Here is a 13309-nt window from a genome sequence, read left to right as displayed (position 1 = left end):
TATACCAGTTTCTGAGCCTGGTCCTCTTCTCGCACAAGAACGGCACTAGCTGCGTCCTCAGTGACGGCCATGTAGAGGAAAAGAGGTTCTCCTACCTTGGGCTTTGATAGCACAGGCGGTTCAGCCAGATGCGCCTTCAGATCGAGGAATGCGCTTTTGCACTCTACTGTCCATTCGAACTTCTTATTTCCCCGGAGCAGGTTGTAAAAGGGCAAACACTTATCGGTCGATTTGGAAATGAACCGGTTCAGTGCTGCCACTCTTCCTGTGAGGCCTTGGACATCTTTCCGCGACCTGGGGGAAGGAAGCTCGAGCAGTGACCTGATCTTGTCGGGGTTTTCCTCGATTCCTCGGGTATTGACTATGAAACCCATGAATTTCCCAGATGCGACACCGAAAGTGCACTTTTGAGGATTGAGCCTCATGCCATATTCTCGCAGTATGTTAAAACATTCTTCCAGGTTGACAACGTGGTTGCTGGCAGTCTTTGACTTGACGAGCATATCATCGACGTACACTTCCATGCTTTTCCCGATCTGGTCCGCGAACATTCTGTTAACTAGCCTTTGGTAGGTAGCTCCGGCATTCTTCAGACCGAACGGCATGACCTTATAGCAATAGACATTAGTCGGGGTCATGAAGCTGGTATGTTCCTGGTCTTCTGGATTCATCGCGATCTGATTGTAGCCCGAGTACGCGTCCATGAAGGACATGAGCTCGTGCCCTGCCGTGGCATCCACCAATTGATCGATCCTCGGCAATGGAAAGCAATCCTTAGGGCAGGCTTTATTCAGGTCGGAGAAGTCAATACAGGTCCGCCACTTCCCGTTGGGCTTTGGAACTAACACAGGATTGCCAACCCAAATGGGAAATTTGGCTTCGCGGATAAAGCCACACTTTTTGAGGCGGGCCACTTCTTCTTCAAGGGCTTCGGCTCGGGTTGTCCCTAAACTTCTCTGCTTTTGAGACTTGGCAGGGACGCTTTTATCTAGGTGGAGCGTGTGCATGATGACGTTCGGACTGATCCCTGTCATATCCTCGTGCGACCACGCAAATACGTCTAGGTTCTTCTGCAAAAACGTAGTCAGCTGCGCCTTTCTTTTATCGCAGAGGTTCTTTCCGAGCTTAACCGTCCGTGACGGGTTTTGTTTATCGATGCTTACCTCCTCGAGCTCTTCAATAGCTTGGAGCTCGGACCTGTCCTCGCCTACTCGGGGGTCAATGTCCTCGCTTAGGGCGAGCTTTTCGCCTTCGGGAATCTGAGGTTTTTCAATCTCGGGAGCCGACTTGGGTCCCTGAGATTCCCCTTCATCCTGAATGGCCATCGTCATCTGCCCAGGTTTAGATTTTCCCTTCATGGAGATGCTGTAGCATTCCCTGGCAGCGAGCTGATCGCCCTTGATAGTACAGACCCCTGTTGACGTGGGGAACTTCATGGCGAGGTGCCGGATGGAAGTGATAGCCTCGAAGGCTATGAGTGTAGGTCGGCCCAAAATGGCATTGTAGGCAGCGGAGCAGTCAATGACCACGAATTCGAGTAGTTTGGACACTGTCTGGGACTCCTCTCCTAGGGTGATCACCAGCTCGATTGTCCCTATCGCTGCTGATCCTTCTCCTGAAAAACCATACAGCATCATCGAGGTTGCCTTAAGCTCGGCAATAGTCAGACCCATTTTTTCTAAGGTGGATCGGAACAGGAGGTTCACCGAGCTCCCATTGTCCACCAATACTCTCCTTACTTTCTGATTGGCGAGCTGGACTGTTACGACCAAGGGATCGTTATGAGGGAATTGGACATGGCCTGCGTCTTCCTCCATGAAAGTTATCGGTTTTTTCTCTAGTCGTTGCTGTTTTGATTGACGTTGTTCCGGGACGAACTCCGCTCCGTTGTGGGCCTTTAATTCATTCACATACCTCTTCTGGGCGCCCCTACTCGTGCCGACCATGTGCGGTCCTCCAGAGATGGTGGATATCTGTCCCTCGACCACGGGGGGAAGGACGTCCTGATCTACCCGAGGTCCGGGCTGACTGGCTGGGACCTCCGGAGCGGGTCGACTCGTCGGGACCCTGTTCCGCGAGTATTGCGCCAATGGACCTGCTCGGATGAGAGTCTCGATTTCATCTTTGAGGTGCCTGCAGTCGTCGGTATTGTGCCCGACGTCGTTATGAAAACGACAGAATTTGGAAGCGTCTCTCTTTCCCTTAGGGTGTTTCAATGGCTCCGGCCTCCTCCAGGGGACTCGAGTAGCGTTGGCCAGGAAAATATTTTCCCTGGTCTGGGTGAGCTCGGTATATGTTGTGAACACGGGCTTGAATTTATCCACAGACTTATTCTTCTTTTGACCGTGCTGTCTGTTTTCACCATTTCCTTTTCTTTTGCCACCACCGGCCTAGTTATTCTGCGCAACGTCGGGAATCGCCACTACGATCTCTGTTCCCGTCCCAGCAGGCATCTCGGGGACCTGGCTGGTCCCTGCGGCTGAAGCTTCAGCTTCTTCCAAGTTTATCCACTCTTGGGCTCTGTTAAGGAATTCACTAACCGAACTGACCCCCCTCCTTTGAATATCCTTCCACAGGTCTCCGCCGACTAGGATCCCGGTCCTCATGGCCATGAGTTTGGAGCTATCGTCAGCGTCTCTGGCTCGAGCAACGACATTTGCAAATCTACTCAAGTAGGCTTTCAGCGTCTCACCAGGTTGCTGTCTCACGTTAGCTAGGGAGTCGGCCTGGACTCGGGCGGCCTGAGAGGCGCGGAATGCCCTCTTGAAGTCAGCCGAAAAGGTCTTCCAGGAGCTGATTAACTGCCTTTTACTCTGCTTGAACCACTGCCTGGCAGGTCTAGTTAGGGTGGAAGGAAAGATCAAGCAACGAAGCTCCGGTCCGATGTTATGGGCCATCATTAGGGTGTTGAACATCCCTAAGTGGTCAGACGGGTCTCCATCCCCGTTGAACTTTGACAAGTGGGGCATACGAAAGCCAGAAGAGTATGCCGTCGCTGCTATATTGGGGGCGAAGAGTTCCATCTCATCCCCTAAATCATATTCGTCTTTTTCTTTTTCCGATAGGAGCTTCTTCATCAGCTCCTCCATCTGAGTTAGGCGCTCTAGGGTTTTGTCTTGAGATCCTAGGTTATTCCGGGGCTGTTCAACAGCTCCGGACCCGTTGTACATATTAGGCGGGTTGTTGCCCCTCCTATCTTGAGATAGGTTATTTGGGACATTTCCACCGTTACGTACTTCGGATCGGACCCCCACTAAACGGCCCTGGCTACCATCCCCAACTCGATCCTCTCTGTGAGAATTGAGGCGATCTCGAAGGTCGCCTCCCTGGGTAGTACGGTGACTTTGTGCCGAACTTAGTCGTTGGTGCAGGTCTCCTCCTGAGAGATCACTCCGTCCCCTACCGGTCCAGTGACTCCTGCTGGACAGACTCGGGGTGCGTCTTTGGCGGCCATGACCTGATCCTTCCTCCGACACCCTGCCTCGCCAGGAGGGTCCAGCTGACGGCGGGCCCCTCCTGCTATTCCCGTAGGTCGAGATGTCTCGGACGGGCTGAGGAGACGGATATCTGATGGGAGAAGGAGGATGCCTGACCGGAGAGGCGATCCTAGTGCCGTCCGGATGGACTAAATTTGGTGGGGGCCTCTCAGCCCTGCCAGCTTGCTGGTCCCGTGCTGGGCGAGCTGGACGAGGAACTGGATGTCCTTCGGGGACGGGCTGACGTCTCTGGCCTCCTCGGCCCTTCTCCGGGAATTTCCTCGATCTCTTCTGGGCGTCCTCGAGGAAGGCTGAGAACTAGGGGTTGACGTCCTAACCAAACGGCTGTACTGCTGCTGTCCGGTTCGAGGCATTTCCTTGAGGTTTGCCCCCTGATGGTGTGATGAAGGGGTGGAGTTGGCTGCAGGCAGTCTACCTGAATGGCTATGCCTGGACCGATTACTCCGGCGAGACTTAGAAGCCTCGCCTTGCCTCTCTCCAACGTTACCGTTGGTTGTGAGAGGGGGTAGTCGGCTCAGAATATCCTGGATTTGCTGACCAGCTGCTGCTAACTGGCTCCTCAGCTGAGCATTCTCCATCTCCACCGCAGTGTAATAACATGGATTCGGATTAGGCGGCCGGGGCGCTGAACTACCAGTGTCGTCTTGGCCCGCCAGCTGCTTCCCTGGCCTCTGCTGGACTTCAGGATCTTGCTCATCAGGGAGGGCAACCTGGTGGGCCTCCTGCCCATCATGCTGCTCTGTCTCGTTACCATGCCTGGATCGATTGGTCACCATAGTTGGATGTTTGTGGTAGTACTAATCGAACTTGCTCTCAATGAAAGCACCAAACTGTTGACGCGGTTCTTCGGCAACAGATAATTAAGAGAAGAAGAGAAAGAGATTAGTACTAAAGATAGAACCGTCACAGATATGAAATCTTTTGGAAAGAACTAGGTGACTCAAGACACGTTTTTAAGTGGTTCGAAGGTTAAAATCCCTCTACACCACTAGTCAATATTATTGATCTTCTCTGGGTATTTGGTTTACAAAGTATATAGTTCTTCAAAGACTATTTTTTCCAACCCCTATCAACTCCCAGGGTCTCCCTATTTATAGGAGAAGGCACCTGGAAGTTGGTAGGGAGGTCATCCCGTGACCTTACCATTTGTCATATCAAATCTGTGACATTCATGATTAATTCCTAAACCTGACACCCAAGTGTGGTCTAATCAGTATGGAAGGAGATACTAGGCCGCACGGCCCAACCCGTCCATGGGTGTCTGAATACGCACGTTCCTGCTGCGTGTCCGAGAAGTCAGGGGGATATCGGGCACGTGATGGCAGGAATATGCACGTTTATCTTGCGTGTTGACTTCCCATAGGGTCGGAGCTTCCTGAGAAGCTCGCGACCTGAGCAGTTCGTAACCCGAGCTGCTCCCGTCCGTGGCCTTCGGATGTCACTCTCAGCTCCTGGGCAACAAATGCGAGCTGGAAACAGGACCCCCTCGAGCTGAAAAGGGTCCATCCTGGAAATTGAACCTCCGGCCTACGGGAGCCTCGGACTAAACCTGATTAGTCCGAGGCTCGTCCTGCTAAACAGCCCGTGGAAAAACCAGGGCGTACACACTACAACAAAGAAAAATAGAATGCCAGCCAAGAGCTGAGTGAGCGGCAGACGGAGATGGATCGTCGGCAGAGGGATGCCATGGCCTCCCTTGAAGCATCCATTCAACTGGCTAGGAGTCAGGCTGTGCCAGCCTCCTCGCCAGATCAACTACCAAATCCACCACCTCAATAAGGTCTCAATCCAAGCCCTCTGCTCCAGGCAGCAAGCCCTCAAAGGCCAGAGTAGCCGCCTATGGCTCAGGATGATGTCCCACCTAGGGATCTTGAGCAGCAGCCTCCATCCCAGGCTAGTCGAGGCAATCCCCCGCGCCCAAGGCAGAATAGGGCAGGGCAGCCGCCCCGCAGCCCTAGATGCCCAGGGGATGAAGAGTCAAATCTACCGAGCAGGGGGCAGCGTCCTTCTGCCAACAGGAGGAAAATCGAGTCACGCTCTGCGGTCAGAGGCCCCCCACGGCATAACAATGCACGGGGACCCAACGACAAGCATAGGCCTCCCCCTGACACTTTGGAAATGCCCGCCCGAGAAGGAAATAGCATGAACATCTGGTCACGCCGCAGTCAGCCATAATTCAGAGATGTCCATTGATATAATGAAGTTTATTCTGGCAGAGGAAATGCTGGTCGGAGAAATGAAGAAAGAGGTGGAGGTTGAAGCCCCCCACCTAGAGAAAATAGGCCAGCTAGCTACAACGCTGAGGGGAAACCTAGGCAGTGGAACGTCTTCAGTTGGCTAGGAGCTAGCGAGCAGAGACGTAGAGATGATGATCTAAGGGATGTACTTAATGACCGCTGTGAGAGGCACGACGAGTACGTTCCCCCGGCACTGGTGGCCCCAGCAGTCCCAGAAGCTGTTCAGGCTCAAATTGATGCCCTGAACTAGACGGTACATCAACTGGTTGGGGGACGAATGTCCCATATTGAGTACGATTGGAGGAGGGGCACCCCCTTTGTACAGAGGATTGCTGCGGCCGAAACCCCCAGTAAGTTCAAGATGCCTAAATTGCCGAACTTCGACAGGTATGGAGACCCAATATATCATGTTAATAAGTTTGAGATACAAATGGACATACAAAAAGTGTCGGAAGATGCTCGCTGCCGGATCTTCCCTGCGACACTATCTGACACAACCCATTAGTGGTTCTTCAAGTTCCCTCCTGCTAGCATAGTATCTTGGGAAATGTTCGTGAAGGAATTTTACGGACAGTTCTACGCGGGTCGCGTACACCCCACAGAGGCCAACCAGCTGGTTAAGATACGCCAGAAAGAGGGAGAGCCCTTGAAAGAATACGTCCAACGCTTCATACGAGCAGCGACTGGAGCCAAGAGAGTGGGCGATGAGGGTAAAATGATGGCTCTAACTGCTGGGGTTAGGCACCACTCACCCCTCTGGAGTAGCCTTAGAAAAAATAGGGTAAGAAGAACCCAAGAGTTTTTGGATTAGGCTGATTGGTATATCAAGCTCGAAGACGCGATCGCCAACGAAGGGAAATCACCAACAAAAGACAAGGGGCCCAAGGAAGAACCCGCCAAAGCCGCCAATGGCTTGGAAAAGCCCAATGGCAACGACAAAGGCAACGGGAATGGAAATGGTAGGAACAGCGGAAAACGGGCGAACAATGAACCCTCAACTTTTGAGAGTAAACGCCCCAAAGGAAATAGATTCGAGCCAAGATTTACCAACTGCACGACCCTTATCGAAAGCCGTGCTGAAGTCTACCGGGCGACCAACTCAAGTGTGCCTTACAAACGACCCGCAGCTATAAGGAAAGATATCTCCAAAAGAGATACAACAAAGTTTTGTCGTTTTTACAACGAATACGGGCACGACACCAAGGAATGTAACCAACTGAAAGACGAGATTGAGTTCCAGATAAGGCAGGGACCCTTAAGAAGATATGTGCGAGCTGGAGGAGGGTCTCAGTGAGAGGCTCAAGGTGGCAACGAGCAGGTGCCCACACGCCAACGCTTGCCACCTCTACAGCCAGCTCCTGTGCCAGACACTTTACTCATCATCTATGGAGGCCCGCATCTTGTAGGAGACAGTGGGAAGGCAAGGGAACGATACGCTCGAACTCTACGCCACGACTAGTACATCGAGATGATGAGTGTGGAAGATCGAGCACCAAAAACGGCTCGAACAGAGGAGGAATTGATAAAATTCTCTGAAGACGATGCCCAGCACGTGCGATTCCCACACTCCAATTCGCTGGTTGTAGACGTACAATTTTCCAACATGATGGTGAAAAGGGTGTTGGTCAACACAGGAAGTTCGGTCAACATCCTGTACAAGTCTTCGCTGGAAAGAATGAAGTTGTCCATCAAAGACCTGGAGCCATGCAACCAAACCATTTATGGTTTTTCCGGTGAAGGGCTCGCCCCAACAAGGTCAATTAGGCTTCCAGCTACAGCAGGTACTGCGCCTGCTAATAGGACATTACTTACTACTTTCATAGTAGTTGATTGTCCTTCAGCATACAATGGTGTAATTGGGAGACCAATTCTGGTCGACCTACGGGCCGTCACTTTGATATGGCACCTCGCCATGAAATTCCCAACAGACGCAGGGGTAGGATGCATCTTGGGGAATCAGTGGGAAGTAAGGGAGTGCTACAATGCCTCCATCACCAAGGCAAAGAAGGGTGTATCGAGAGATGTTCCCGGAAAAGAGTTGCAAGTGGCAATTGATGCTCAGGTCCACTCAGGTGATAATGTCACCAAATAGGGCGTTGCCCAAAGTGAGGATAGATATTTTGATCCTCAGTTTCAGATTTTGAGGAAGAAATTGGGCCCATCGAGGACCTTGAAGAGGTCCAACTCGACGAAGAAAATCCGATGAGGGTTGTGAAAGTCAGTAAAAACTTAGAGACAACAACAAAACAAACACTGGTGGAGTTTTTAAGGAGAAACCAGGAAGTTTTTTCCTGGTCGCACAAAGACATGGTTGGGATAGACCCTGCAGTCATCAGCCATGTCCTAAACATGGACAAGAGTTTTCCACCAGTGCGACAAAAAAGAAGGCTGCTCGACAAAGATAGATCAAAACCCTTAAAAGTAGAAGTCAAAAAGTTGAAGGACAATGGGTTCATCAGGGTGGCGTTTTATCCATAGTGGGTCTCTAATCCCGTGCTAGTTCCCAAGCCGAATGGCAAGTGGCGCACGTGTGTGGATTTCATAGATCTTAATAAAGCCTGCCCCAAAGACTATTTCCCACTCCCAAGAATTGACCAGCTGGTCGTTGCCACTGCAGGACATGAGATTCTCTCATTCATGGATGCATACTCCAGGTATAATCAAATTAGTATGCATCCCCCTGATGAGAATCACACTAGCTTTCAGACTGATATAGGGCTTTATTGTTACAAAGTGATGCCTTTCGGTTTGAAAAACGCTGGTGCGACTTACCATCGACTAGTCAACCACATGTTTAAAGAGATGATCGGTACGAACATGGAGGTCTACGTTGACGACATGCTGGTCAAGTCGAAGAAGGCAGAAGGGCTTATAAAGAATTTGCAGGAATGCTTCAACGTCTTGAACAAATATTAGATGAAGTTTAATCCCCTTAAATGCTCCTTCGAAGTAAGATCAGGGAAGTTCTTAGGATTTATAGTTAACTCAAGAGGAATTGAAGCTAATCCTGAGAAAATTAAAGCCCTGATCGATATGAAATCGCCAGCGAAGATAAAGAATGTTCAAAGTTTAACCAGAAGAATTGCCGCTCTCAGTAGATTCATTTCGAAGTCGACAGATAAGTGCAATCCATTTTTTAATCTACTTAGAGGCAACAAAAAATTTTAATGGACGGAGGAGTATGAGTAGGCTTTTCAAGAATTAAAAACTCATATGGTGCAATCACCCATCCTGTTAAAGTTGGTCGATAAGGAAACTTTGTTCATCTACCTGGAGATCACAGAGTATGCTGCTAGTGCCGTTTTAGTAACGGAGGAAGAAGGCGTCCAGATGTTTGTTTACTATGTAAACAAAAGGCTAATTGGAGCAGAACAACGGTACCTGCCCATCGAGAAGCTAGCCTATTGCCTAATTTTGGCCTCCAGGAAGCTGCGGCCTTACTTTCAAGCTCACCTAATCACGGTTTTCACTGACCAGTCTCTACGACAAGTCCTGCAAAAACCAGAGGCTGCGAGTAGATTGTTAAAATGGGCAGTCAAACTTGGGCAATTCGATATATCTTACATGCCGCGAGCAGCGATAAAAGGGCAAGCCCTGGCTGACTTCATTGCCGAGTTCACTGAACTTACAGATAGTGAGTGGATTGAAGAGCCTAATGAGCCTGAATGTCAAAGCCAAGCTCCCTCGTGGAAATTATTTACAGAAGGTTCTTCTAATGAGTGCCACGCCAGAGCAGGAGTGATATTGATAATGCTGGAAGGGCATCGATTTCACTGCGCAATCAGGTTTGACTTCACTGCTTCTAACAACGAGGCCGAGTATGAAGCATTTCTCGCTGGGTTGCGTTTAGCCATGGACATGAATACAAAGGTTCTCGACATCTACAGTGATTCTCAGCTCGTGGTGAAACAAGTCATGGGAGAATACCAAGTGCGAGGTTTAAAGATGGTTGCCTATTTAAACAAAACAAGAGATTTATTGGCTCAGTTCAACAAATACACCCTCCAACAAGTACCTCACGACTAGAATTCCAATGCTGATGCTTTGGCCAAATTAGCAAGTGGAAAGGATGCTGATACTCTGAACATAGTGTCAATTGAGCGGCTTTCTATGCGAAGCATCCAAGCAGAGGAGACCACTATGGTGATCCAGATGGCAGATACATGGATGGCACCATATATAGAGTATCTGACGCAAGGCGTGTTACCAATGGACAGAAAAAAAGCTAGGACCCTTCAACGGCAAGCTGCTAGGTATATCCTGGTCGATGGAATCTTGTACCAAAGGGGATACTCAATTCCACTCCTCAGATGTATTTCAAAAGAGAAGGACAAAGAATTAATGAAAGAGGTACACGAAGGCTTTTGTGGAGACCACGCTGGGGGGCAAAGCTTGTCTAGAAAGATCATGAGGCAAGGATACTTCTGGCCCACGATGAATGAAGACTCGATGAAGTTTGTGCGGAGGTGCGACAAGTGCCAGAAGTTCTCCAAAATCCCACAAGCAGCCCCCAATGAGTTAAAACAAAGGCAAAGTCCGTGGCTGTTTGCAGTTTGGGGCATAGATTTAATCGGATCTTTGCCCACAGGGAAGGGCGGTGTCAAGTATGCTGTGGTTGCCGTTGACTACTTCACTAAATGGGTCGAAGCGGAGCCACTCGTAACTAGAACGACCAAGAAGGTGCTGGATTTTGTGATTAAAAACATCGTTTGTCACTATGGATTGCAAAGGAAAATTGTCTCGGATAACGACACCCAGTTCGATAGTGATTTATTCAAAGATTTTTGCGAACGACATGGCATTATCAAGAGTTGTTCTTCAGTCGCTCATCCCCAAGAAAATGGACAAGTCGAAGCATTCAACAAAATGCTAAAGGATACACTGAAGAAATGACTAGAAGAAGCTAAGGGGGCGTGGCCAGAAAAATTGCCTGAAGTCCTTTGGTCGTACAGAACATGTCATCGAACAACAACATGCCATACTCCATTTTCTTTAGCATATGGATATGAGGCTATGTTTCCTATTGAGTTAGATCCGCCTTCCCATCATAGAATAATGTACAATCAAGGCTCCAACAGCAAACTACTGATGGAATCCCTAGACTCAGTCGATGAGAAGCGTGAGCAAGTCAACTCCGAGTAGCTGCGTACCAGCAAAATTTCACTCGATATTTCAATTCTAAAGTGTGAGAAAGGAAATTCAATGTCGGAGATCTAGTACATCGAAGAGTTTTCCTGAACACCCGCGACCAAGCTGCTAGAGTACTCGGACCTAATTGGGAAGGGCCATACCAGATTGAAGAAGTCCTTCGCCCAGGCACCTACAAACTTGCTCACTTAAATGGAGATCTCGTTCCTCGCTATTGGACTAGAGAACACCTGCGCAAGTACTATCAATGAACAATCCTTCTTAAACGATTGACCTGTATTAATTTTACATTTTACAAGTTATGAAAAAGGGTTGGTCATTTTATGTGACTAATCGCTTATAAGTGTAAGACCTTTTTGATCACTCGTATAGACACTTTTTGTCCATTTATTATGATAGATATAAGGGATTGTGCGCAGCCAGTCATTCTTTCCAATTATTGTATTTTATACAAGTAATTGCTCATTACGTGTGTTGTTTTGCTCTATTACAATTTTAATTATTTTGCTCTGAGTAGTATTGTTCGAACAGGTTTTGTTCAAGGTAAGTGACCAAGGACCTGAAGCTCCTCGATCACTTGGGGGGCATATAAGGTATCTAGTAAGCAAAGCATATCGAGAGGTATGTAAACACATGAGAAAAATAAGTGAAAGCATGCTAAGGTACTTAGAGTATTTTTCAAAATTTTGATATTTTGTTAAATCAACCAAAGTGCTATGCTAAGTTTGGTCATATGAACAGATGTTATAATAAGACGCAAATGTATTATAATATCAAAAAAGAATTACCTTAAACCGTGAGTAGTACTTCTCGGATGTAATTGTTCGATTAAAAGGAAAATAGCTGCCCATGCAGCAATCAAAAATTAAATAAAATTATACATCACAACCCATAGGTTGTGTATTTAAAAGAGAAAAAAAAACTATGAAGTTGCCGAGGGGTCTTGTGGCGATTGCTGCTGCTGCTGGCCGACTGTATCCCCAGCTTCTTCTCGGGCACCTTCGATGCCAGTTGCTAGAGAAATCTAGAGACCTTGGAATTGTCTCTTTCTCCAGCCGAGAAACGCACCTAGCCAGCTCTGCCTCCCTGATATGGTCTGGGAGATAGGAAAAGTTTGTAGTGGGATTGTTCTTCCAGAACAAGTAGAAGCACTCGAACGATGCCCTCTCATAGTCTTCAAGGTTGCGGGCATTCTGTTCCTCTAAAGCAGCAACCTCTTGGAGACTTATTGCAAGCTCATCCTAAAGCTTGTGGGCTTCCCAATAATTCCTGAGCGAGACCTCCTTGCACTGCTCCTTGGAAGCAGTGATCTTATCGATACTTGCATCCTTCCTCTTCAGATCCTTTTTGAGAGAAGCAATTGTGGCCTCGATCACTTGCAATGCTTCGACGTGCTTCGCCTTGAATTTTTTAAGGGCCTCAGTATGCTTTGCCTCGACCTCTTTGAGGGCATCAGAATGTTTTGCCTCGACTGCCTTCAGCTGCTCGGCATAAGTAGCCTCAGACGCCTTGAGTTTCTCAGTGTATTGAGCCTCAGCAGCACTGAGCTGATCACTGAGTTTCTTCTCAAACTGAGCATTCTACGTCCTGGAAGATCACTAGCCAGAGGTTAGGTTCAGCACCCCCTGCGATCAGAAAAAGATAAGGAAGTTAATAGGAGCAAGTTAAAAGACGATTTGCAAAGCAGAACGCAACTTACAGCAAGCACTTCGTTCAGTGCGCGGCTGAGGACCTAGTCGACCCCCATGGAGATGGTCTCCTAGATTGCCTCCCAGATGCGTCGGTGCTTTGTTATTTTCGACAGCCTATGTTTGGCTGAGTTGAGAACCACACACATAAGGATGTCTCCTGAAGCTTCTTCCCGACGACCAGCTGATTGCTGGACGGTGGATGTTGGAGGCGTAGGGTCGATTGGAGCCGGAGGAGGAGTCTGTCCGATCGAAGATGGAAGATCTGGGTTTTTTGGAGTTGGAGGAGTCGCTTCCCTGGTAGGAGATGGTGGAGGAGTTGTCTCCCTCATTGGAGTAGACGCAGGAGGGTCGTCTGTTCGAGACTTTTTCGTAGGCTGGTTGCTGTAGGCCTCCCCAGACTGGCGCCTATGGGATTTCTTCTTGTTCGCAGACTTGGTGTACAAGTCGAAGGAACGTTCAGCAGGCATGTCTGCAAAAACGAAATGAGTGGACAGTTAGTCAATATAATAAAAGAAACTTGCTAGGTTTAAGAAGCAAGGACAGAGAAATTGAAAGTATAATACCCGAGCTATCAATACTAGTCGCTACATTATTTACTCTACAAGTGCTACACTCACTCTCTGGCCTGAAGAAATCTGAATTTAAAGCAGGAGGGTATTTAAAGTTGCCCTCCCCGTCAAAGAGGTGACAAGGAATAGGCAGACTATCTAAGAGTGAGAAATCAGTACCCTTCTCG

General features: G+C 48.7%; 1 protein-coding gene across 1 annotated transcript; it reads right to left on the bottom strand.

Annotated features, from left to right (window-relative positions):
* Positions 1–12123: 12123 nt before the first annotated feature.
* Positions 12124–13040, bottom strand: LOC133832773 (pre-mRNA-splicing ATP-dependent RNA helicase prp28-like). Its single transcript, XM_062263074.1, has 2 exons — positions 12711–13040; positions 12124–12462 (listed from the first exon to the last, which is right to left on the bottom strand). The coding sequence occupies exons 1-2, from the start codon at positions 13038–13040 to the stop codon at positions 12124–12126; spliced, it is 669 nt and encodes a 222-aa protein (XP_062119058.1).
* Between the last annotated feature and the right edge of the window lie 269 nt (positions 13041–13309).

Source organism: Humulus lupulus, chromosome 4 (genome assembly GCF_963169125.1).
Source record: "Humulus lupulus chromosome 4, drHumLupu1.1, whole genome shotgun sequence".
Classification (NCBI taxonomy): domain Eukaryota; kingdom Viridiplantae; phylum Streptophyta; class Magnoliopsida; order Rosales; family Cannabaceae; genus Humulus; species Humulus lupulus.
The sequence above is the reverse complement of the archived record's forward strand: the minus strand, read 5'-3'. Positions and strand labels throughout refer to the sequence as shown.